General features: G+C 39.3%; 4 protein-coding genes across 5 annotated transcripts in view; 1 reads left to right on the top strand and 3 right to left on the bottom strand.

Annotated features, from left to right (window-relative positions):
• LOC309492186 (uncharacterized protein) overlaps window positions 1-26,891 on the top strand; it is a 202,022-nt gene that overhangs the window by 85,447 nt on the left and 89,684 nt on the right. The gene's annotated exons all lie outside the window — the stretch shown is intronic.
• Window positions 1-26,891, bottom strand: part of LOC309490425 (uncharacterized protein) — a 131,133-nt gene that overhangs the window by 76,312 nt on the left and 27,930 nt on the right. The window lies entirely within an intron of this gene.
• Window positions 3,710-15,837, bottom strand: LOC309490593 (uncharacterized protein). The gene is made up of 2 exons (XM_082159823.1): window positions 15,626-15,837; window positions 3,710-6,116 (listed from the first exon to the last, which is right to left on the bottom strand). The coding sequence occupies exons 1-2, from the start codon at window positions 15,681-15,683 to the stop codon at window positions 4,495-4,497; spliced, it is 1,680 nt and encodes a 559-aa protein (XP_082015949.1). The 5' UTR covers window positions 15,684-15,837; the 3' UTR covers window positions 3,710-4,494.
• The window catches only part of LOC309492118 (uncharacterized protein), a 37,045-nt gene continuing 29,359 nt past the window's right edge, over window positions 19,206-26,891 (bottom strand). For both annotated transcript variants that reach the window (XM_082160957.1, XM_082160958.1), the window contains 2 exons: window positions 20,716-20,851; window positions 19,206-20,595 (listed from right to left, as the gene is read on the bottom strand). The gene's annotated coding sequence lies outside the window, so the exon portion shown is untranslated. The remainder of the gene's footprint in view (window positions 20,596-20,715; window positions 20,852-26,891) is intronic.

Below are 26,891 nucleotides of genomic sequence, written 5' to 3'. Positions count from 1 at the left end.
GAGGATGACAAAGAGAGGATGGACACACATGCAAGGAGACTGTAAAGAGAGTGGAACAGATTATACATAGAGAATGACCTTCTCTACAGGAAGAGTGCAGGTCGACAACAACTGGTCCTGCCCGCCACCTACAAACGAACAGTACTCACCCAGCTGCATAACAACATGTGCCATGTTGGCGTTGAAAAAGTTCTGAGCCTAGCGAGGGAGCGATTCTACTGGCCTTTCATGAAAAGAGAGATAGAGGAGTATGTGACAAGGAAGTGCTCTTGCATTAAACAGAAGAAGCCAGCCACACATGAAAGAGCACCAATGTGAAATATTACCTCAAATTCGCCCCTTGAGCTGGTGTGCATCGATTTCCTTCACCTGGAAGCCTGCAGAGGTGGATACGAGTATATCCTGGTAGTGGTTGACCACTTCACCAGATTCACGCAAGCCTACCCCACGAGGAACAAGGCTGGTAAGACGGCTGCTGACAGGCTTTTCAATGATTTCATCCACAGATTTGGATACCCGGCCAAACTACACCACGACCAGGGTCGAGAGTTTGAGAATTAACTCTTCAGAACTCTCAGGCAACTAGCTGGTGTCGCCCACTCGAGAACCTCTCTGTATCATCCCCAGGGCAATCCTGCGGAAAGGCTCAATCGCACGCTATTGCAGATGCTCCGCACCTTGGGAGAGAAAGAGAAGGAGAATTGGAAGGACCACCTGCCTCATGTACTCCAGGCATATAATTGTACAAGGCACGAGGCCACAGGTTTCTCCCCGTTCTTTTTGTTATATGGCCGGCATCCTCGCCTACCAGTGGACATCCTCTACGGCCTCATAACAGATGAGGGAGCTGAAACTAATGGACCAAAAGGATATGCTGAGAAATGGGCAGGAAAAATGGTGGAGGCATACCGAATAGCAAATGCAAACAGCCAACAGTCCAGCTCCAAAGGGAAGACATACTATGATAAACGGAGCAGAGGTGTGGTTCTTCAGCCTGGGAACAGAGTCCTTGTACGCAATCTCAGTGAACGAGGAGGCCCTGGAAAGCTTAGACCGTACTGGGAGCAGCTTATTTACATTGTGAGAGAACAGGTTGGAGATAATCCTGTCTACAAAGTAAGCCCGGAGGCGGGAGGCCGACCAGTTCACACTCTACACAGGAACCTCCTGTTGCAAGTCAACGACCTACCTGTAGAGCCACCTCAGAACCCGATGACCAACATAGCTGAGTCACAAAAGAGAAAGAAGAGAGTTTCAGACAGCCCGAAACCTACGCATGAGACACAGGACCCAGATATAAGGGACTCTGAGGAAGAGGAAGGTATGCCTCGATACTGGTTGCGAATACCGATGGAGAAGCCAAGAGCTGGAAGTTACGTACCTGTGCCGCATGTTACTCCTGGCTGCAAAAACAGATCTGAACAGAATGAGACCTACCTGGGAGAAATGATTCATGCAGAACCTGAACAGGACAGGGAGAGTGTTAGAGACGAGGAACAGGGGACATCCAGTGACGATGAACATGGCATGGAGCAGCTTCAGCCGGCGACTGTTCAAGAGGAACTGTATGCTGTCCATCAAGAGAACAATGTCTCCACACCACAACCTGAACATCAGGTCCCACTGAGACAGTCCACGAGAGAGAGACGGCCAAAATATGCGTTTACTTACCCATCCCTGGGTCAACCCGCTTATCACCCGCGGCCCACTGTGAGTGCAGTTGAAATCCAGCCAGTTCAGTGTACTTACCAGTGTCTCAGTGCACCATACCTCCACCACTTCCAACCCCTGTCCATCCCCCCATACCCTTACTTACCTGTAGTGTACCCAGCTCACTGTGGATGAGAAGCCATGAAAGACAATCACATACATAAATTCACAATTACATACATTCCATTCTCAGATGAGAACTGGCAAACACACTTTATAGGACATATAGGATAAATTAATTGAGAGTTGAAATGTGTTGTGTTGAAAAAAAAAAAAGTGTGAATGTTCAGAGTGAAATTGTTCAGAATATCTTGTGTCAGGAGCCACTTTTATTTGTTGGGGAGTGTGTGATACACCTTTAAGTGACAATTTAATGTTTAAAGGATATGAGTTTATCTAATAACATACAGCGTTAACTAGAATTGCGACTGTTATTGTGTTGTACAATATAAATTAGGGGGGAACCAAAGAAAGCGGAACCAAAGTGCGGGTATTGTTGCACCGCGCCGCCTAAGTGATGGACGTCTTCCTCTTCTCTCATATTGAGATTTTGAAATGAAGATGGCGGTTCACTCTTTCTCTAACCGAGTATGATTTTGTCTTCCAAGTTCGTACCTTGTAAAAAACAAAAAAACAATCATATGAACTGTTTCCTCCTGAAGTGTATTGAAACTGTAATGGACTGTTTGATGTGTGAAACCGAGTTAGAGAGCTGCGTTTATAATCGCGGGAGAAAGCATGTGTAAACAATGGCGCTAGTGGCTGTATAACACGTTGGTATTGTAACTGAATGTGTAAATCGGTGCATTGAGGTCCTCACTCCCTAGAAATGTTTTATTTAGTGTTTTAAGGTATCCTGACAGATTATACAAATATTGTAAATGTCAAGAAAAGAGAGTTGTTACTAGTTACAGAAGCAGTTGGCTGTCTGTGTCTGACAGCGTATTATAATTTGAACAGTTTTCCCAATGTGTAATATTCATGTTGTGACTTTAAAGTAATTTTGTAAGTTTGTAAACAGCCAAAGAGGGTTTGTGATTCATATTATTTCATTAGTAAGTAGGTTTAAAAGAAAACTAGTTATATAAACATATATAAATAACTGTATAGCTTAAAATATGATCTATCCTTGGGATGTTGTTGCACTTTAAAGAAAGTGATGTTTATTTTTCCAGAGACATAATTATTTTGTGAATATGAGTGTGAAATGTCGCCCGCTGATATGTGAAGAGTAAAGAGAAAGCCTTTATTGAGGTGCTTAGATTGAAATTGCACTGAAACTGAAACATGTTTACACAAAGGGAATGTTATTGTTTTATACTATAATTTGATACATTTGTAATAAAGATATTGAGATTTGGAAATGAAGATGGCGGTTCGCTCTTTCTCTAACCGAGTATGATTTTGTCTTCCAGGCTGACATCGAGAGTTGAGAGTAGTGAACCCCAGTCAAAATCTTTTTGTTACTCCAGTTTCTCAATTTGAAACTCGTAACATATTTCATCAGAAACGATCTGAAAACAGGGCTTTAAGTGTAAAATACCGAACTTGTCCTTTAACTGATTTGTTACAGCCTTACATTCCATCAAGATCACTCAGATCTACTCATTTTAATTTGATGCAAGTGCCTAGGACAAGACTAAAAACCAGAGGTGACCGTGCCTTTTCTGTTGTGGGTCCAAAGTTATGGAACGATCTCCCGCTTTACATCAGAACTGCCCCAACCTTGTCTGTTTTTAAGTCCACTCTTAAAACCTATCTGTTTTCCTTGGCGTTTAACATCCCTTGAACTATTGTTCTGTGTTTCTGGCCTTAGGAACCTCGTCTGTGTTCACAGCTTCTATGTTATTATGTTTTATAAATTTGTGTCTTTCTTACTGTGTATTTATTTGTAGTATCTATAGTGTTGTAAAGCACTTTGGTCAACTTCGGTTGTTTTTAAATTGTGCTCTATAAATAAAGATTGTATTGTATTGTATTGTATTGTATTGTATCTAACAAGTGATTAACGTTAGTGATTTTCCCTCGTTAGCTAGCTAAACAAGTCTTGTCGAGCACTAACGTCCACGTTAAACTTCACAGCAAGTTAACATTAGAAAGCGATCTCTGTAATGTTTAAAAAAACGCGGCAAAGTGATCTGAGCTCAAAACAGAGGCGATTATTATGAAAATGAGTAATACAACTTTGAAATTCTACTTACTTTTACATCCAGCAGAAGCACAACTTCTTCCAAATCCACATACAGCGATCGCGATCGCCGTATCCAACGTAATGGCGGATAAACGAAACTTTCGGAGAAGATTTTGGGGAGGAGTCACAGTTACTCTTTAATTTTGCTCCCACTCTATGGACACATTTTACTCTGTTCACTCAAAATAGATAAAAAACAACTATTTTTGAGGTAAAAAATGACTCTGGAAAAATTACTCTGCCAGTTTTCCTGTGTGGCATTGCACAAGATTTTGGAAATCGTGCTTAATATTTTCTAAACCAGTATTTATTTTCAGTTGAATTTTCTGATCCACAAAACCAAAAGTGTTCATGTAGGGGTCAGGCATGATGCACTCCTTTTATATTTTAGGTATTTATTCAAGTAAACTGTCAAATCATATGTAAATATTACGGAGGAGAGAGCGGGGTATTCTCATCGCTTGATAAACACAAATAGCTAGTACTCTTGTAGCTTGATAAACTTAAGGTTGAGCCACTGTAGTCTGTTGGACTATTTTAACGATGCATGCGGTGATGTGGTTTCTCCCCTGCATGGATCATCATGTGTTGCTTCAGGTGACTTTTAAAAGAGAATCTCTTCCACACGTGTGCGGCTTCTCTCTGCTGTGGATCCTCTCATGTGATCTCAGATGTGATAGCTGATTGAATCTCTTGTCACAGTGTGAACACTTGTAAGGTTTTTCTCCAGTGTGGATCCTCTCATGTGTTATCAGACCTGTTAAGTGTTTGAATCTCTTGTCACAGTGTGAACACTTGTAAGGTTTTTCTCCAGTGTGGATCCTCTCATGTGATCTCAGAGATGATGACCGACTGAATCTCTTGTCACAGTGTGAACACTTGTAAGGTTTTTCTCCAGTGTGGATCCTCTCATGTGTTATCAGACCTGTTAAGTGTTTGAATCTCTTGTCACAGTGTGAACACTTGTAAGGCTTCTCTCCAGTGTGGTTCCTCTCATGTGATCTCAGATGTTCTGACTGATTGAATCTCTTGTCACAGTGTGAACACTTGTAAGGTTTTTCTCCTGTGTGGTACCTCTCATGTGATCTCAGATTTGCTGACTGACTGAATCTCTTGTCACAGTGTGAACACTTGTAAGGTTTTTCTCCAGTGTGGATCCTCTCATGTGATCTCAGATGTTCTGACTGATTGAATCTCTTGTCACAGTGTGAACACTTGTAAGGTTTTTCTCCAGTGTGAATTCTCTGGTGCTGTTTTAAATCGTTTGCTGTAATAAAAGTCTTCTCACACTCAAAGCACATGTACTCTCTCACACCAGTGTGAGTTTTCTCATGTCTAAGTAAACTAGGCAGCTGTGAAAAACTCTTTCCACACACAGAACATGAATGCGGCTTCTCCTTCGTATGAACTGTCAGGTGTGTCTTCAGGCCTGATGACCTAAGAAATGTTTTGCCGCACTGATCACATGTGAAAGGCTTCTCTCCGGTGTGGATCCTCATGTGTTCTTTAAGATATTGTTTGCATGAGAATCTCTTTCCACACTGATCACATGTGAACGGCTTCTCTCCGGTGTGGATCATCATGTGAACATGAAGGGAAGATAATTGGCTGAAACTCTTCCCGCATTGATCACATGAGAACGACTTCTCTCCGGTGTGGATCCTCATGTGAACATGAAGGGAAGATAATTGGCTGAAACTCTTCCCACATTGATCACATGAGAACGGCTTCTCTCCGGTGTGAACTCTCATGTGAATCTCAAGACTTTGTTTGGTTGTGAAACTCTTCCCACACTGAGTGCAGGTGAAAGAATTCTTGGCTCTTGTTTTCTTTAAAAATTTATTTTTAGTCTTTGAGCGACTCAAAGGTTTTTCTCCAGGTTTGACATGATGTTCCTCCTTCACTTCACTCAGTTCTTCACTCTCCTCCTCCACTTCACTCAGTTCTTCACTCTCCTCCTTCACTTCACTCAGTTCTTCACTCTCCTCCTTCACTTCACTCGGTTCTTCACTCTCCTCCTTCACTTCACTCGGTTCTTCTCTCTCCTCCTCCACTTCACTCGGTTCTTCACTCTCCTCCTTCACTTCACTCAGTTCTTCTCTCTCCTCCTTCACTTCACTCAGTTCTTCACTCTCCTCTTTCACTTCACTCAGTTCTTCACTCTCCTCTTTCACTTCACTCAGTTCTTCACTCTCCTCCTTCACGTCCATCAGGCCTGACAGGAAAGAAAAAAAAGATCACATTTAATTTTCAGTACATCAAAATAATTAAAAGAGAGAAATATAAAGTGAAAGGACATTAAAATGAGCCCTGATGTAATAGTAGAAAGTAGACAACTGCTATAAAATATTATGATAATTTGATGCCTTTTTATAACTGATTATATGTCCTTGAAACTTTCCATGAACGAGGTAAATTTATCTTCCAATTATTATTTTTAAAACATTATAGGCACGAATCCCATGTTTCTTTAGCAAGAACTATTGAATATATTTGATCAATGACACAATTATCTAACATGATATTAACATTCAAATATACAATACTGCCATGTTTCGATACCAACTTTGAGATTGATATTTATTTGACTAAAACATTTTAACTATTAATGGCCATTCACACTAGACTTTTCCTTGCACTGACTTCCATTCATGCTGTGACGATGTCGTCATAAAATAAGCAATTAAATGTTTATTTATCCTAGATTTATCAGTCATCTTTCATCTGTAATATAATCCGAGTTCATTATCCATAAAAATCAAAACAATGTATATAGTATGTGAATCTGCGGTCGTCATAAGATAGCGACGAAGATGGTGAGGTCTTGGGTCCAGCCCAGTTACCTTTATCTGGATGATGTGCGCCGCTCAAGGAAGTTGAGGCGGCTGTCGGAAGCCAAGCCAGTGAGTGTATCTCACGGAGCTCCGCTCGAAGACTCCCGCAATTTATTGTTTTATCCGTGGCAAAAGTGTGTATTGTCTGCGTTCTAATCAATCGCGCTCTGGATCATTAAAAGGAAAGCATTGTATCCTCGTCATTGTGTGACTAGCGGATGGTCGTTGAGATGCTGCAGGGCTAACAGTACGAGTGAGCAGTTCTAAAATCTGGGCGGAATTGACGGATTGGGAGCCTCCAGCCTGTTAATCATGTCTGGGAAGTTCCAGAAAAACATGGACCAGACTATTAAAGGAAAAAGGAGCCGTGAGTACACTAGGCCAGTTCTGACGTGACTTGACTTTTGACTGTTGACTGTTTTTTGATCGGGGAAATGTTTTTATATATTTTTTTCCCTTACTGTCTATGTGAACTATTGAACTATATGAACTAAACTGTTGGAATTACTGCTGATCTTGTGACTTGAGCTAATTTTGTTTCTTTTTTGTAGCCCTTGTGGCGGGACAATTTGTGAACTAATTTTTGTTTTTCTTCTTCCTACTCAAACCAAAAAATTATTTGAGACACTTAAAACTGTGTTGATATTTGTTAATATATATACACTCACCTAAAGGATTATTAGGAACACCTGTTCAATTTCTCATTAATGCAATTATCTAATCAACCAATCACATGGCAGTTGCTTCAATGCATTTAGGGGTGTGGTCCTGGTCAAGACAATCTCCTGAACTCCAAACTGAATGTCAGAATGGGAAAGAAAGGTGATTTAAGCAATTTTGAGCGTGGCATGGTTGTTGGTGCCAGACGGGCCGGTCTGACTATTTCACAATCTGCTCAGTTACTGGGATTTTCACGCACAACCATTTCTAGGGTTTACAAAGAATGGTATGAAAAGGGAAAAACATCCAGTATGCGGCAGTCCTGTGGGCGAAAATGCCTTGTTGATGCTAGAGGTCAGAGGAGAATGGGCCAACTGATTCAAGCTGATAGAAGAGCAACTTTGACTGAAATAACCACTCGTTACAACCGAGGTATGCAGCAAAGCATTTGTGAAGCCACAACACGCACAACCTTGAGGCGGATGGGCTACAACAGCAGAAGACCCCACCGGGTACCACTCATCTCCACTACAAATAGGAAAAAGAGGCTACAATTTGCACGAGCTCACCAAAATTGGACAGTTGAAGACTGGGAAAATGTTGCCTGGTCTGATGAGTCTCGATTTCTATTGAGACATTCAGATGGTAGAGTCAGAATTTGGCGTAAACAGAATGAGAACATGGATCCATAATGCCTTGTTACCACTGTGCAGGCTGGTGGTGGTGGTGTAATGGTGTGGGAGATGTTTTCTTGGCACACTTTAGGCCCCTTAGTGCCAATTGGGCATCGTTTAAATGCCACGGCCTAACTGAGCATTGTTTCTGACCATGTATATCCCTTTATGACCACCATGTACCCATCCTCTGATGGCTACTTCCAGCAGGATAATGCACCATGTCACAAAGCTCGAATCATTTCAAATTGGTTTCTTGAACATGACAATGAGTTCACTGTACTAAAATGGCCCCCACAGTCACCAGATCTCAACCCAATAGAGCATCTTTGGGATGTGGTGGAAAGGGAGCTTCGTGCCCTGGATGTGCATCCCACAAATCTCCATCAACTGCAAGATGCTATCCTATCAATATGGGCCAACATTTCTAAAGAACGCTTTCAGCACCTTGTTGAATCAATGCCACGTAGAATTAAGGCAGTTCTGAAGGCGAAAGGGGGTCAAACACAGTATTAGTATGGTGTTCCTAATAATCCTTTAGGTGAATGTATTTGAATGAATTCTAGTTGTCTGTCATATTGAATGATGCAAATTCTTTTCTCAAGTAAGAGAGGGGTTTTGTGAAAGAGAAACCAGACTGCACAAGACCTTTGTACGTTTTCGTAAACAGAACTAAATTAATGACAGAAATCCTGTCTGGCACCCCAGCATTAAAGAAAAAGAAAACCAAACCAAAGAGTGTGTGAAAACGTTACAATGCGCATGTGAAAGTGGGACACCAGAAACACAAGCTCAAGTGAATTACCCTGTGAGAAATAACACAAGTGCATTCAAGTGGAGTGGATTGTTTATTTTTACATTTTTAATTATTATTATTTGTTATATGTTGAACTTGTGTTTGTAAAAAAGCTGCCGCAGAATGTGACGTCATTTCACGGCCGTTGCAATGTCTGTAGAAACTTCACAAGCTCAAAGTGTAGAGTGGCCATAACTTTAACTGGCTTTAAATTAACTCTTTTATTAGCATTATCTGTGTCCTACATGTTTCACTCAACCCTGTTACTCCTGACATGATTTTCCTCCTTTTAAAAACAGAGCATTTCTTAATACTGTGACACACAGGAAGTGACATCATCTGGGCTCCTTCTACTGCATGATGGGAAGACAAGAAAAAATAAATCGGCTTGATGAGCAAAATCTGCGCAGAACTGAACACCGTTGATGAGCGCGAGGTGCATGCTGGTTATAAATGTGTCCGAGTGCGGTCCGCCTTGCTCTGATGTCATGCTGACGTGTGTCTGAAACTTTCGCGAGCGCAAGGCGGACGTGTCGGATACTGCAGTTGCTCTCCACCGACTGATGATCCAAAGCATGATGGGAAACGACTTGCTGACGACTTGCTGACGACACAGCTTAATGCTCATTGGTTTAAACAACCGTGATGTATTGTTCTCTTTTAAACTGTTTGATTTTAAAACTCTGATCTCAAGTTATGTGTATAAATTAGTGTTGTCAAACGATTAAAATGTTTAATCGCGATTAATCGCATTAATGTCATAGTTAACTCGCGATTAATCGCACATTTGTATCTATTCTAAATGTCTCTTGATTTCGTTTTGCCCCATTTTTCTCATTTTAATGCTCTTATCAACATGGAAAAGTGGATTGGTTTGCTTTGTGCAAATGTTTTTTTGACAACATTGGCATATAAACAACAAAACAACATTGGCATATACTGTAGTGTTCAATTTCACACTAACATTCTCACTTGGAGCAAATAATCTCTCACACAATGTAACACTGTCCATCAATAAAAGGGTGAAAGAAATACTGACGAGGTCCTGTTATTGACGAGGGGGCGGAGAATTCGCATCAGCTGTGTGTGTGTTTGGCCATCCAGTGGTGTTTCAGACTGGACGTGCTGCGATGATAGCTCAGTTCACAACGACAAAACACATAGATCACTTTGGTCTTGTCAATTGAACCATTTGGCCACTTTTTTAAAATTAAACTTCCCATTCAGAATCTTATTGGCATCCATTTCGTCGTCTCGCGCTCATCATTCATCCACTCAAAATGTAACGTTAAAGGGGCGTTTTTATTGCTGGCCATAAACTGAGAAACAGTTAAAATAGTATTTAGCCTGATCTGATGTCGAAAATCAATATAAAAATTAGGGATGGGGCCGATCCGATCCAGTATCGGTATCGGGACCGATACCAGCGTAATTCACGTATCGGATTTTCCCGATCCAACCTGCGGAGATATCCGATATCCTTGAGTCATGTCTGCGCTTTAATGTTGTCTGCTGAAATGACTCCAAAAGTGATTCCCGCCGGCTAGTCTGCTAGCTGGCTGCAAACTGCGGAATGGATTTCCTGAACGGAGGCGCGGCTCAATGAGACACAGAGTTATGAGACACGCCACCGCTCAGGAAATCCATTCCGCAGTTTGCGGCCGCTGTGTGGAAATTCTTCACACTGGAAACACCGCAGAGCAAGACAGCAAAATGCAATGTTTGCAAAGCCGTAATTCAGAGCTCGTTGAAGCTCCCTCGCGTCGTACAACACAACGAATGCAATCAAACATTTAAAAAAGCACCACGTTAACACCAAACGCGAATAGCGCGTCAAATTCGCGTCTGCCGCGTCTAGTTGGACGCTTGAATATTTTGAATCCATTCGCGCGTCCAGTGCGAAATTGACGCTCGTAAAAAGCAAAAGTTTGAAGCGAAATTGACGCGCGTCTGAGGCGAAAATGACGCGCGTCTGAGGCGAAATCCGCTTGTCTGTTTGCACATGGCTGATGTTGATCGAGCATTCATCGAGAGAGTTACAGCATCGGAGCGAGGATCACCCTTTAGATAGTGTGTGTGTGTGTGTAAGATGTTTACACTTGCACTTTTCTTATATTTCAAGACTCAAGTATTTGACATTTTGGGAATGTAATAAATATTGACATGACCTACAGTTGCATATTTGTTTTCAGAATGGGATTTTTCCTGTTAACAGGATTTACTGTTTTTCTGACTTCCTTTTCTGACCTTATACTTACCAAACATGCATAAATATGTAGGCCTACATATCATACTTGCCTGTTGAGAGGAGTTTATTTCAGCATCATATAAAATAAACAATAATGATAATAATAATATTAAAGCAAACACAGCTCTGGTATCGGAATAGTATCGGTATCGGCCGATATCCAAATTCAGGTATCGGGATCGGATCGGAAGTGAAAAAATGTGGATCGGTGCATCCCTAATAAAAATGTCTCAAACCTCCCTTTACTGACCATTTGTTGAAACAAACCCAGAACATTCTGTACCATTTCATAGTTGAACTGTTTATCTAAATGTGATGATGTGCTTGAAAATTCATTAATTTGTGGCGGCCCACAATATCAACCGCCACGGATTGATTTTCAGATTTTTAAACTATTTAATATGGGTAAAACTGTATTTTATTGTAGAGCTGCGCGCAGCTTGCTCCCTCTCTCTCATAAACTGACAACGGATCCCCTCCTCTTCCAGCACGATTTGAAAACATGAGCATGCGTTGGAGGACGGATTGTTGCCGGTGCTTATTCCCTCAGCGAAGATTCCAGAATCAATCCGGAGTTGAATGGTTAGTATAATGAACAATGTTGCACAACATAACTCTGAGAAGTTAGTCTATGTTAAACGCTGTCACGTTTCCATTACAGATTCACGCAAAACTGTTGTGATTTTATTTCTACATATCAATAAAAAACTATTGCAAAATTTCCAAAAATCATGGCAACGGACGTTGGTAGGTTTATATATATATATATCACAGCCACCAAACTAGACATTATTATTATGATTATTAACGTAAAGAGACGTAGGCCTAAGCGTGTTATCCAAGCATTAATGGAAAGACCCTTATACTGTGAGTGGCACATATGAGGTGTTTTCTCACTCATTTCTGCTGCGAGGTCTTGATTGTGGCATTTCTTTGAGGTTTAGAATCCTGTATTCCTGTAATTATTTTGTCTTTTATGAATTTAATACAGAACTCTGTCTCGTATTCTGTCCAAACACACCACGCTTTGTAAGTCAGGTGACTGTAAATGCACAAAAGTTTCCATTGCAGTTTTGCGAAATATTTTTTTCGAATTGCCTGAAAAAAACCCTCACGCGAGCGTAAAACCTTTTTTGCGATAAATGGGAGTTTTTTATAAATGACGCGTTTCCATTGAGCGTATTTTCAATTCGCAATTTCAATTTGCGCGATTTGCAGGGTAATGGAAAACGCGGCTCGGAGACCCACCTTAGTTATTAGCAAGCATGTAAGGAGCCTAGCTAATAATTAGCTACGGTATGTTAACATGAGAATAACAGTTACAGCATGTAATACATAATGTTAACTCGCTGTAAATAGCTGCTAGTTAATATTGACTGCCCGTACAAGTAGATAACGTTAATGTTAAGTATTTAATCATGATGCCGACTGTTTGCTCCCTCAATCCAGATAAATATTGAAAAATATTTTCAAAGATTTAGCTGTGGCAGATGAAGCAGCAAGAGAGGGTCAGAAAGCAATAGCTGTAGAGAGAGATGTAGGAGAGGAGGAGGACTGCAGACTAGGGGTGCACCGATCCGATATTAGGATCGGATATCGGCCGCGATACTGACAAAATAGCTGGATCGGGGATCGGAAAAAATAACAGATCCACGGGCCGATCCAGGTTTTTTTTTTTTTTTGTCGTCGCAGCAGAACCTACGTCATTCGTCAGCTTCACGTGTGTGTCGCATGCTAGAAGCAACATGGAGCGAGCCAGAGGCCGTTTCTCAATACCAAGTACGCAAACTTCGGACTTGCGTCCTTGGTAGTTCGGACTTGCCAAGTTTGACTCAGGAGAACGAACTCCCGAGGACGAGAGGCGGCAAGTCCGGTTATTCTGCAAATGGAACAGCAGCGTTCTTGATCGCGTCACTCAGCTCGCTCTGGCTACTCCGGTCATCTCTTTATGTATGTTTTAGCCAACAATAAAACGAAATATGTTATAAAACACCACTCTGCCTCTTTTCATTAAAAAAAAAATCTTAAACATATTAATGGCTACATAAATGTGGTTCAGGCAAACGCGTACATTGATCATCTTCAATTCAAATTACTTTTATTGTCCTCCTTGAGGCAAATTGTTCTTTACTGCATATATTTATAACAACACGAAATATAAAACACAACCCTGCTTCTTTTTGTTTTCATTTTTTAAAATATGAAACATATTGATCATTAAAACTGACATTTAAATTTGCCATTGCAGATTAAGTGAGCATTCACAGGTCATGTTTGTGATGGTGGTGTGACACTGCACTACATGTTTACAATGTTTGGTTATTATTTGTATGTGTGATCAAGTTGTTGTTCGACCAACTTTTTATTTGTTTATTCTCAGGTTCAGCTGCTATGTTGCATTTTAAATTCCTGTTTTCAGCATTTTGCACTTTATATTTTTTACATGTTTACAATGTTTGGTTACTGTTTGATTACTATTGTATGTTCAACCAATGCACTGTTTTGTTTCTTGTGGCTACATTTTATTTATTTTAATTTAAGAGTTTGATTACATTATATTTTAGATTTGAATGCACAATTGTTTTTTTAAATAAATAAGAATTCAACACATTACATACATCTGTTATTTTGTCTTAGTTATGTTTAGTTAGTAAAGTCTGGTGCCTTTAGTCTCTTCAAGGAAGGTATAAGGTGGAAGGTATACAGTTTATTATTAATTCAACAATAGTATCGGATCGGTATCGGGTATCGACAGATACACAAAGCCCAGGCATCGGTATCGGTATCGGGACTGAAAAAGTCGGATCGGTGCACCCCTACTGCAGACTTTTGCTTTGTCCTTAGGTGAAAGCAGACCTCTGAAACCAGCTTCTCATCTTCTTAAACCTGCTTGAGGATCTCCATCAATGGACCCTGTCCTGAGGCCTTCCCATATGATAGGGCATTGAAATATTTTTTTCAGAAAGGCCCGTAAAATAAAATGTTCAAAGGGTGCAAAAATTGCAACAAGAAGTCTGTGCAGCAGTCATAGAAAGTGTAGCAATGGCATAGCAATGTCTTTAAGTTATCTAACACTAAGTGTTGACAATGGAAATGTGTATACGTATCAATAAAAATATATGATATATTTAACCCTTTTGTTGTGTCTTAATCACCCCCCACCCCACCACCATAGAATCTAATTATGTGGGAAACACTGGTTTCTAACATGAATGTTCTTCAGCCTCATGAATGAATGGAGAATAGGGATGGGCATGATTAATCGACGATCGATAATTGATCGTTAAGAATTTCGTCGATCACGTTTATTTGTTATCGATTAAACTAATGCAGGCTGCGTTGCGTGTGAGTCTTGAAGCAATGGAATTAATTTTAGCGCGGAGGTACCTGTGCATCCCGGCAACGTCAGTCCCCTCAGAGCGGGTGTTTTCGGCGGCTGGACTGGCTGTCACCAGGTTGCGGTCGCGTCTGATCCCAGATCATGTCAACATGCTTATCTTTCTCAACAGAAATCAGTAGACTGGTGCAGAAGTTCTATGGGAACTTCATGCGTTTTCTCAGATCGGATAGCTATCTGATTTATCAAAACGATTCCATTTACACCTGGTCACATAAATGTGTTTTTGCAAAACGGATATAAATCCGATCTTGAATTCCCGGGCTATACGCATATTTAAATTGTTGCACGTCATCGACAGCAACTGATATGAGCTGCATTTTATTGATCATCAGCGAAAATTTCTAAATCAAAGACCGCAACAAGATATTGCGGCAACAGCCCTGGTAAGATCATTTCGGTTCTTTACTTTTAATGAAGATGATTGTGTGTTGATGAATGACTTTGACTTTGATTTGCGATAGTTTGCACGTTGGCTTGATGAATAGATGCTCATCTGTGGTGATGCGTGTTCAAGTAGCGTCGTCATATCTGGATATAACATGACATATAGCCTATAACACGCTCTCACACGTTTATTTCTTATCATTTTTGGGAGAAGTCAAATTTACATATGTGGTTTCAACAACCAGATGCATTTACTCTTGTCCAGTTTCGTCTGGAATGCGTCTCAGATCTCCTCCTGAAGTGGTTTGAGCGATCGGATTTAAATCCGTCTCGAATGCGTTTCGGAGGGCATTTAGATTTGGTCTTTTCACGAGCGGATAGCTATCCGATCACAGAAAACGGATGAAGTGGCCATGGGTCTCTGTTTAAGAACACCGGCTCGCAGCTGCAGGTTCCGCTGGTTTAGAGCACCGCAGGAATCTTCAAATCTACCGAACGTCCAGTTTCACTGCCACAAGTTGATCTTCTTGTAATAAAGATCTCATCGAGGACAAACAAACTGTATTTTTGTATTTTCATTGCATTCTTAATTTATAAAAAGTTAAAGAAATAATGAATTTCAATATAAAAATATTAATGATTAATCGATAGTCGATCGTTAATTCTCCAGACGATCGACTAAGAAAATTTAATCGAATGCCCATCCCTAATGGAGAATAAACACCAACCTCTTTGTTCTTCAGGATCTTCAGTGTGTTTCATTCTGCAGGGTTCTGGATCACTCATGTTCTCACTGTCCTCTTTAATAAACTCAGTCTTTGCAGATTTCAGCTCTTCCTGATGCTCTGATGCTCGTCTTCACTTGTAGCTGATGGGAATTTACAGCATTTATTGGAGAATTACTGTGGGAGGAGCTTCACTGATGATGTATTCTAGTGTGGGAGGAGCTTCACTGATGATGTATTCCAGTGTGGGAGGAGATGATCTGCCAAAATCAAAAATATAAATTACTTGTTTTTATAATAAATGACACTTCTAAGCATTTATGTCTGTCTATCTATTTATCGTGCAGTAACTGATGCCAATTCATTATTTTTCATTATTTGTATTACCAATCCTAACATTATTCTGCTTCTTCATTAAAATGCAGGTATCTAGAAATATAGAAAAGAATATAAATAATTTAAATTCTTCCAAATATAAATAATGGTAAGGAAAACAGTTAAAAGCATAAAGACAGAAATAAACATATAGTAGCCAACAAATCCCCTCAGTCTGCTGACACCAATGAAATGAGCTTTAAGTGTCAATTTACAGGAGATCTGAAGACATCAGCATAATAAATGAGGTGAAAACAGGAACTATTGTCATGAAATAAAGAGTGTTTTCAACAGATCTGTTAATATTGATGAGCCTCAGACTATCAACACTCATTCAACAAGCCATTCAGGATCATCAGCAGATCATCTCACTTTATTCTGAGTGTTTGCTGTTAGAAACACATTATTTGAGTCAGGATACATGATATAAGCCTGTAAAACTGCTCTACTGAAAGACAATACTGTTATTTCTCACAATATAACCACCAAAATAAGTGATAAATCACCAATAATAAAACAAAATAATTAAATAAATAACCTATCTTTACATGAACCTCTTCGGGCAAATAACTACAACACCATAATATGTGAATCTAAATATAGTTTGACTTTATAATAACTATTAATAGCAATAAAGTAATTCCATCATTAACATGTTACATATTCGCATGTACAGAAACTGACAATGAACATAAAACTTTTAAAAATGAAGAAAATGCAATGTTTCCTGTGTCAATCTTCAGTAATAGCCTATTCCAATGCATGTATAGATTTGATATTTCCCACATTCATTGCTCATTCAGGGGCATTATAAAGTGTCTACATCAATTTTAATAAGTAAATGTAATCTGCCAAAGATAAATGTCGACAAATAAATAAAGGTAAGTTAACGTTAAACATGAAAATGGCAACAGAAACACTTGAGATCGATTCCCCTCACAGATCTCAAACTTTAACTTGACATTCAGTAACAGTTCTCACTCCAAACATCGAGACAATCACACAAACGAACACAACATCGCTCAGGTCTGAATGAACTCAACATATTCTCCTCATGCTCGCTGCTGCTGCACTAAATGTTTATTTCAGAAGGAAGACGCCAGAAAAGACGCACAAGTATCGCTGTGATCGATGAAAACAATACAGCAATGAGCCTGTCGCTTAATCAAACTGTATAAAGTGTGTGTGATGGTTGTGTAAATATGAGAAATACCGTGAACTGCTCTCCTCGCCTCAGAAGACTCGACACTGAAACTCTCAATGAGGGAAGAGACGGCTTGAGCGAGCGGTGACGTCATCGGCCTCCAAAGCACGCGGCCACGCGCGTACACGGGACACCCCTGCAGCCAATCAGGACAGGGCCACGCAGATTCCACACAGATTGTGGAACACGTGCTGCGTTCCAGTCAAGCGGCAACCTCCCCGGCCCTGTCCCAAATGGCGCACTTCATGCGGACTTTCGGTCTTGTGGCCTTGAATTGCGCGTGCTCGCTGAGTCTACGAGTCCGTAGGCCGTCCCATTCAGCATTTTACCGCTCTGAAGTGTGCTCAGCAGCGCCCCCTTTGTAGCCTACCCTTGAAGCGGTCTTCCACGATGCCCGCATAGAAGCAGGTTCCACGCACTTTAACTACCCAGGAATCCTTGCGAAAGGCCAATCAGACAACAGATGGGTGGAGATTTCACTCACGGATAATTGTTGACATGACTGAGAAGAAAATATTACGGTTTTTATGACCTAAACGTACATTTTACCAGTTGTTACCTAGCCTACAGTTTATACAAACATTATGGTCATCCAGCAGTGGTTGATGTCTCAAACATAATAATAGCGCGTTTAATAATACGATCGCATTATGATTCATTAAATAAAAAGAACCGAATGGTAGGGCTTTACTGAGTCATATGTATAGTATGAATATTGAAACGTGTAAATTGAAAAAATTAAGTTTAAATTATGTTTTAAAATTGTAATCTTAGTTCAAATGGAACATTATGTATTATTATGTACAACTGTATACATCATTTAAATAAGCATGATATCTATTGTCTAATGCCCAGGTGATATGCACAATATAGAACTGTAAAATGAGGCTGTGTAGCGCAAAAATGTGATTTCTCCTGTCCAACAACAACCAGACCGTTATTTCCGGCATGCCGATCGAGTCTGTCCCAAAAATACCTCTCAATGCGCCCTCGTGGACTCGCGCCAAGGGCCCTATAGGTCTGCACTACATGACGTCACCAAAGTGTGGACTCTGAGGAAGTCCACAAGTCCGGAGTGTGCCATTTGGGACAGGGCCCCCGTCTCTCTCTTGAAACCAACACGGAAGTGAGTTAAACTGCAATTCATTGACTGGCCGCTTGAGGCTGGCTGCAGAAGTGAGTCAAATCTGTATCTCCCCCATGTTAAAATGACCAACTTTACAGCAGAAAAAAACATGTTTACAGCCTGGATCTCTATGTGGCTTTGGTCTATACAGCTAATTTTGCCCTTCATAACAACAGTGAGGGGGGTGAATTTTTTTAACTAAACTCATCCGTTTAGTTGATTAATAATCAACTAAATTATTACCACATCTAATGGTAATTAACCATAATGTGGGTAATTACCCATTACCCACATTATGGTTAATTGTTACCCATTAATTAAATTGTTACCCATTATTACCCATTATGTGGGTAATAACATATGTGGGTAATTAACCCACATATGGCCCAGACACTTCGTAAGTTCTGGGCCAGATCCGCGCAACGGACTCGGGCCGGTGTCTTTTGGCACAACGGGCCAATACCGGCACGGATCCGTTTTTTTCTCATCTGGACCAGAACTGGGCCAGCTCCGGATTCCTTTATGGCGATTTGGCCCAAGTGTGGGCCAGATCTGGTCCAGCTCTGTTCTGGATCTGGTCCAGAATCATGCCGGATCAGGGCCAGCTCATTTTGTTGACAGTACACAAACACACTCGCTTGCTCGCTCTAAGTAGTATACATATCTAGAATTTCATGAATCTTCTCATTTACATGATCTAATATCTTATGGTCTTATGCCACTGATATTTTTTGGTTTTAACACAAAATGCTTAGGCAATAAATATTTTTTACACTAAAATACCACCTGATAATCTAGTGTCAACACTAACTCACAGCCACTACTTCACAGTAAACATGCATTCAAAGAAAAATTATTTGGACAGTAAATTTGACATATTCAAGGGCTTTATTTTTTATCCATTTTTTATTTATTAAGCATATTAAAACAAATTCACAAAACAATGCAAAACAGTGCCACTGTGCATCTTTTCTTTTTCTTTTGATAATTTTTGCACAAGTACTCAAAGTTTATATAAAACACTTAAGTCTCTACTTGCCATTAACGGGATAGTTCACACAAAAATTTAAATTCTGTCATTAATTACTGACTTTCATGTCGTTCCCGTAAGACTTTCATTCATCTTCTGAACACAAATTAACTGAGATCTTTTTAATGAAATCTGAGATTTCTTTCCCTCCATTGACAGCTACGCAACTACAAGTTGAACAGTAAAGAAGATTTTTAGCTGAAAATGTGGTCCTTGATGATTCGTATAATGTAAGTCAATAGTTACAGTCAGTTTGAGAGTCAAAAAAAACATTACAGGCAAAACAACATGAATACCTGTGGCTCCTGACGATTCATTGAGGTCGTATGAAGCAAAACAATTGGTCTGTCAAAGAAACTGAACATTATTTACAACATTATTACCTGTAATCCACAGCCTCTGCAAACAGTCCTGTGTCACGGCAGTCTTGTTTTGCATGTGATATGTTTGGTTTTTTACTCTCAAAGTGACAGTAGCCATTAAATTGCATTATATGAATCACCAAAGACCACAGTTTCAGCTAAAAATCTTCTTTACTGTTTAACTGAAAAACAGTCACCTATATCTTGGATGGCTTGACGGTGAATAAATTAAGAGCAAATTTTCATTTTCCAGTGAACTTTCCCTTTAAAACAGTGACACAATCTCAGAACTTTTCTCAATGTATATTTGAAAGAATGTTTTTGAATGAGTATTCAGGTTGTGTAGTGACATAAGCCTCATGAATGTATTATTTATCCCCAAAAAATGTGGCATTGATCAGAGGCAGTGAAAAGCTGCAAAGAAAAAACATACAAAAAATAATGGTAACACTTTACAATAAGTTTCATTACTTAATGTATTAACTAACATGAACTAACAATGAGCCAAACATTTGTTACAGTATTTATTCATGTTTGATAATGTTAGTTAATAAAAATTCAGCTGTTCATTGTTCATGTTAGTTCACAGTGCATTAACTAATGTTAACAAATACAATCTTTGATTTTAATAACGTATTAGTGAATGTTGAAATTAATATGAACTAAGATTAATAAATGCTGAAGAAGTGCAGTTCATTCTTAGTTCCTGTTAACTAAGGTTGTTAACTAATGTTAACCAATGAACCTTATTGTAAAGTGTTACCAAAATAATTTTATAGAATGAACTGTAAACACATCAAAAAACAATCAGGACAGGTCGGAAAGCCATGGTATTACAAACCACTTCATATGTGCCGTTTAATTCCCATGAGGCATCTGAAAAAGAAAAAAAAAGACCAAGAAGAAAGATTTTAGATATTCATGTAATTGTCGCACTAAATAAAGAATCTGACGGCTGTGCTGTACTGTGCTGTGCTTCTTATATCTGATATTTACCTCAGTTAAGGCCTCTTTGGCTCTTGAACGTTCCTTCCAGCCGCCATCACGGGTCAAAGGTCAAATCAACGGATGCCGCAAGAACCTATTCCACTATCTGCTGCACTGGTAGAAGACTGGTTTTTCCTTACAGCTCCTGTTGAGAAAAAAAAGATGTGCAAAAAACATCAACCTCCAACTAATAAGCTTCTGAGCCCTGATTTATAGTTCTTCTATAATGTAGATCAGTTAAGGGATAAACTGGTAGGTCTATATCAATTACTTAAACATTACCGTATTTTCCGCACTATAAGGCGCACTTAAAAGCCTTTAATTTTTTCAAAAAACGACAGTGCGCCTTATAATCCGGAGCGCCTTATATATGGATCTGGCGCCTTATATTAATGTCTGTAAAACAACCGCTGACTTAAACCTTGTTTATACTTTCGCCTGGCACCGGAGCGCGAGCCTCCGCTGACTGCGCGCGCACCTCCCCAAACAGACGAGGCATTTATACTTGACGCAACTGTTTTGTTTTAGACTGAACACCAGACCATACAACTGATTTAGACGCGCAAACTGGGTGCCGGTGTGATGAGATGTACTAATATCCGTCTGCTCGGGCAGATTCGGCTCAAAGTCGTGCATCTTCGGATGTGGAGGCGTGCGCGCTGTCACAATGACGTAATTTTGCTGCGCGCGCGCCTCCGCATCCGAAGATGCACGACTTTGAGCCGAATCTGCCCGAGCAGACGGATATTCGTTTTTTATTACCTTCGCGCTCATGCGGACGCGTCGAATATAAACAAGGTTTTACAGCTCAGCCACTTGTTTTTTCATATTTTTTTGCAAGTGGTAGATCTTGGTTTACATTTGGACTTTGGGTGTGATCTTAGGCTTGAAAAGGTTGGTGACCACTGCATAACGCAAACCCAGTCAAACGTTTGACTGCAGTATCTTCTATTCTATGCGCCTTATAATCCGGTGCGCCCTATATATGAAAACAGTTCTAAAATAGGCCATTCATTGAAGGTGCGCCTTATAATCCGGTGCGCCTTATAGTGCGGAATTCAAATACGGTAATTTAAATTGATCAGAATCAGATATCACATGATCCTTCAGAAATCATTCTAATATGCTGATTTGGAACTCGGGTAACATTTTTTCTTATTATTATTATCAATGTTGAAAACGGTTGTGCTGCTTAAAGGGTAACTAAACCCTAAACCAACTTTTTTTAGTTAATGATCTGTAAGAATGGGGCTTTATTAATGCTGTTCATTGATTCCAGTAACTTTTTTGACATTTGGGTATAAAGTGTTTTAATTTGACAATATATGGTGTAAAAACGTCTGAGTGCTGCCCTCTTCAGGTTGAACGGTGGCTACTGCAGTTGAATTTTCCTATTGGATGTTTGCGGTGGCAGGTGACGTAAGCAGGTTCCAGCTCACCACGCCCTTGGTACGAGCTCACCACGCCCTTGGTACGAGCTAGCGTAGATTTATCTGTATTTAGTACAGTGGTCAGGAGGGTACGTAGGTGTAGTGTTGCAGGTTGCAACAGCACTGCTGGACTGCATAGCTTTCCAGCAGACTTGGAAATTAGGCGACAGTGGTTGCATGCACTTGGCCTGGAAGACCGTGAGTGTGAAACCTGCATTTTACGCGGAATTGCTTCTCCAACGCAATAGAGGTGGAAATGGGCTTCTCCACACAGCTCGCGCTGAAAAGCGACGCAGTGCCAAACGCTGCTCCTCCTGCATGGACTCCACCACCGCAGCGGCGTCTTGATGTGAGTGATCATATAGATTTTAATCACAATTTATGGTTAGGCTAAAGTTAATCCTCTGGGGTCGACAAACGCGTCGGCGCATTTTGCTGGATTTTTTCACATAGCGGCAAAATATGAATATGCCTATAGAGAGCGCGCGCTATTGACATCAACTCGATAAAACTCATCAGATGCATGTACTTTATGTAGTCTTATACTACAGGGCCGTTGAATGCTTGAATCTGATTGGTTGACGAACGTTCTAAGGTGTGCATTATTTTCAGGGAAACGCACGGCTAAAGTAGTTCCAGGCAGGTCTCGACCGCATTACAGTTCCATATCACTTCGCGTAGTCAACTGTAATAACGGAAAATAGGATACAATTCATAACAAGAAAAAGCATTTCACCCCATGCGCTTGATCTGCAATTTTCAATGTCTAGCTTCACAATCAATAGAAACATGCAGTTTAATTTGAATAAATAAACTATAAAGTCCTATCTATAATCAATAGAAAATTAAACTGAATATAGGCTAAATAAATGGATAGTCCTGCAGCACGGATTTTTATTGCAGATAATAACAAATAAATAATTATTGATAGGCCTACTTGTTAAAAGGGCTTTGGGTTTCATTTATTTGGCTAGTCTACTGTCATCTGTCAATAATAGAAAAAAAAAAGAATTAACGAATTAATTAAAACGATTGAATTAATTAATAAATAATAATATTGACGCACATGCTTTTCTGTCTCATTTATGCAACATCTCTCTCTAATAACTGCATTAATAACTGCATAAAGCCGGGAACACACTTTAAGGCCGGTTATGAATGTAATTTGATACTTATGACTGATCATGCCCGCGCGTGTTCAGCGCGTTCAGTCTGTGTTCAAAGTCGGTGTTTAAAATCTGCTGCAGTCGATGAAACAGTCAGAGAATGTGTCAGCTAGTCGTGTGTCCTCAGCATTAGTCTGCTATCAGCGGCTCAAACCTCCGTTACTAACTCTGAAATGACGTTTTGGAATTAGCAACGGAGGCATGGGATTAGATGCGTAAGAAATTAGTCCTACATACAAGAGCGTTTTAATGACAAAAACTTTACAAACGTCTTGAAATACATAATCTGAACAATGTTTCGAGGTGTGGTAACTGTAGTATAAGCGGAATAATTGACTTCAGGCCGTTGAATTATTAGAAAAATAATGCACACCCGAGGTGTAACGGCCACTCCGCTTCGCGTTTTTCTAATAATTCAACGGCCTGAAGTCAATTATTCCTTACTTGTGACCCTGTGAGTCACTCTCCATTTTAGAGAGTCTGACAGCAGGTCTCAGGTGCACGCCCCCCCGCCCCCGGTTCGTCCCCTCTATCGCTCCGCTGGGGTCTGCCCACTTTTCTAGCATTTTTCAAATATTGCCAGTGGGTGGAGTCAGGCTCTGACCAGGGGTTTAGTTACCCTTTAACATTTTTGTGGAAATGGTGATATTTTTTTCATGATTCTTTGATAAATATAAAGTTCAAGTTGAACATTTATTAAATTAAGATTATTAAAGCATTTACTAAATATAAATTCTTTTGTAACATTTTAAATGTAATTGACTGTTAATATCGATCGATTTAAGACATCCTTGATTAATAAAAGTATTAATCTTACAACAGATGTTTGAATGGTATAGTTGTTTCCACAAAAATATGAAGCAGTACAACTGTTTTCAACATTGATAATAATCATAAATGTTTCTTGAGCATCAAATCATCATATTAGAATGATTTCTGAAGGATCATGTGACACTGAAGACTGGAGCAATGATGCTGAAAATTATAGCTTTGATAAATAAGCCTATATTTTACTATAGAATGTAATAATATTTCACAATATTACTGTATTTTTGATTAAATAACCACAGTGTTGGTGAGCAGAAGAGAATAGCATCATTAGTTGACAAACTCAAAATTAACTGCACTTCTACATCATTTATTAATCTTATTTAATGTTAATTTCTACATTTACTAATGCATTATTAAAATAAAATGTTGTAACGTTAGGCTGTTTGTTAACCTTAGTTAATGCACTGTGAAGTAACATGACCAAACAATGAACAACTGTATTTATATTAACTAACATTAACAAATACAGTAACAAATGTATTGTTCATGGTTAGTTAATTGTATTTAATAGCTAGTTTAAGCTAACGCTAGCCTATCACTAACATTTCCGCAGTTAAAACTTTAACAACAGTGAAAATTAATTAAAGCAGTTAAAATTCGTCAATTACATATAATTACAATCCTTTGGGTCATCTTCGTGTTAGCATATGCCCTCTGAAAACATAAAAAAGAGTTAGCTAACATTACGATTCAATGCCGATCTATTTAAGCTAACGAGTACACAATATAATCAATAAGAAATTAATTAATTAATAAAACAGTTTGACCATGTGTGACTTACCTTGGTGAAGTGAGGTAGGATACCGAGTACCGACTGTGGCAGCCTCTTCTAAACTCCAGAAAAAAAGTTTTGCGCGCTCGTCTCCACAGATACGGCCCGAATCTGTTTTGCGACTGTTGTTCCCGCCCACTGAAATCGGGCCCGGGCTGGATCCGTTTTAGAGCAGTGAAACGGATGTGACTGTGAAGCCGCCTTTCCACTGCAAACGACAAACGTCGGACCGGAAGTCATTCATTTCCTATGGAGAGTCGTACGGGAGTTGCGGGGAGTTCCGATCATAAGCGTATGCGGAAATTTCGGATCCGATTTGAGCTTCGAATGCGTTGAAATATCTGAACTTCTGCGGCTAGACCGTATGCGACCGGTCGACCGGATGTGATGTATTCTAATCAAAACTATGAGCGCGAAGCTAGAATTACCAATATTTTAATACTTTAATGTAAACGCTATTCCTGCAAAATGACGGTAATTAATAATTATGGCTGAAAAAAATATTTGTATCATATTAAATCAATATTTATATTGATTAGCTCTATAAAATCGACTGTTTTTTATATATAAGATGTATTGAGGGTCATTTGTTTTGTGTGGATATATTCATGCATGCATTACATTCATTAAAATCATTAATTTTACCATTGTGAATAGCCGAGGGTAACGGTTGCATCACGACCAATTTCAAAGTTCCGTGTGACTGACACCAGGGGGCGAAATGCGACAATCGAATGCGAATGTCGTGCGCAGTGGAAAGGCGGCTTGACGCGGATTTGCCGGTTTGAAGACGGATCCGGCTCGCAGTCACCTGCTGTCTGGGCAACCAGCGGTCAAAAAATCCTATTGGAATTTCAGTTTATCCTGTAGGATCTTATTGGATTCTTAGAATCCTATTGGACATTCTGATTTTTTTTAATGGAATTTCACTTTGTCCTGTAGGATCTAATTTGATTCTTATAGGATCGTATTATTCTTAGAGTCCTTCATTCAGATTTATTTTCATGGAATTTCAGTTTGTCCTATAGTATATATATTTTTTTTTATTCTATATCTGTATTTCTGTATGTTGTGCTGTTTTTCCAGGTAATTACAATTCAATATTATAAACATTTATACAGCAAGATCATTTTAATCATTTCAATTCAGAAATTATATACATTATAGACAGATTCATAAATAAAAGAATATAAATACAATTTAGGTAGAATGTCATGTGGTCGACGCAATAAAAGGATTTATTTACACTTGCAGGAACACCATTGAATATAAAATATATTAAATTAAATATATAATATTAAACATTAAATGTATAATATTAAATATTATAAACATTTATACAGCAAGATAATTTTAATCATAACACAACATTTTATTTATTCATTCATTATTATCATCATCATTTATTTATTTATTATTGTAAATAATAATTATAATTATAATACAAAAGCTTGGCGTTAGAAAGTTAACATAATAAAAACTGAACGGAAAATAATTTGTATATTTATACAAAGAACACCGCCCACAACTCGTAGGCATGAACATTCAATTGACCTTTCGCCGGCCCCTCCCCCAAAACGGCCATTGTCCAATCACACATCATAGCAACCGTTACTATGTGAGCATGTCCGACAAACATTCTCCAAGCAAGATGGTGAAGCGGTGCGCCCACGGCGTTTGTAAATATGTGGAATAAGGGCTGCCTCCGACAAAAAAACATTTTCTAATCGACTATAGTTATTCATTTAAGCCATTAGTGGACAAATCGCCCCTTTATATTAATTGAATTACTTAAATTACTTAAATAGGCTATATAGCCTACAGGATAATGAGCGTTTACGTAATATAGCCGCACAAGCGCACGCATAAAGCTTGCCACAAAGAACCAGTAAAAGTAATTTGGGGTCAGTAAGATTTTTTTAAGAAATTAAGAAAAGTAATAGGCACGGATGCATTCAATTGATCAAAAGTTACAGTATAGACATT

This window comes from Leuciscus leuciscus (genome assembly GCF_965113295.1).
Source record: "Leuciscus leuciscus genome assembly, chromosome: 1".
Lineage (NCBI taxonomy): Eukaryota > Metazoa > Chordata > Actinopteri > Cypriniformes > Leuciscidae > Leuciscus > Leuciscus leuciscus.
The sequence above is the reverse complement of the archived record's forward strand: the minus strand, read 5'-3'. Positions and strand labels throughout refer to the sequence as shown.

Excerpts from the sequence above, each read along its gene's own strand:
- LOC309490593 (XM_082159823.1), bottom strand. The coding sequence starts at position 15,683 with ATGAGTGATCCAGAACCCTGCAGAATGAAACACACTGAAGATCCTGAA. Across the intron at positions 6,117-15,625 it reads AGATCCTGAAGAACAAAGAG|GCCTGATGGACGTGAAGGAG; the intron begins GTTGGTGTTTAT and ends CTTTCCTGTCAG.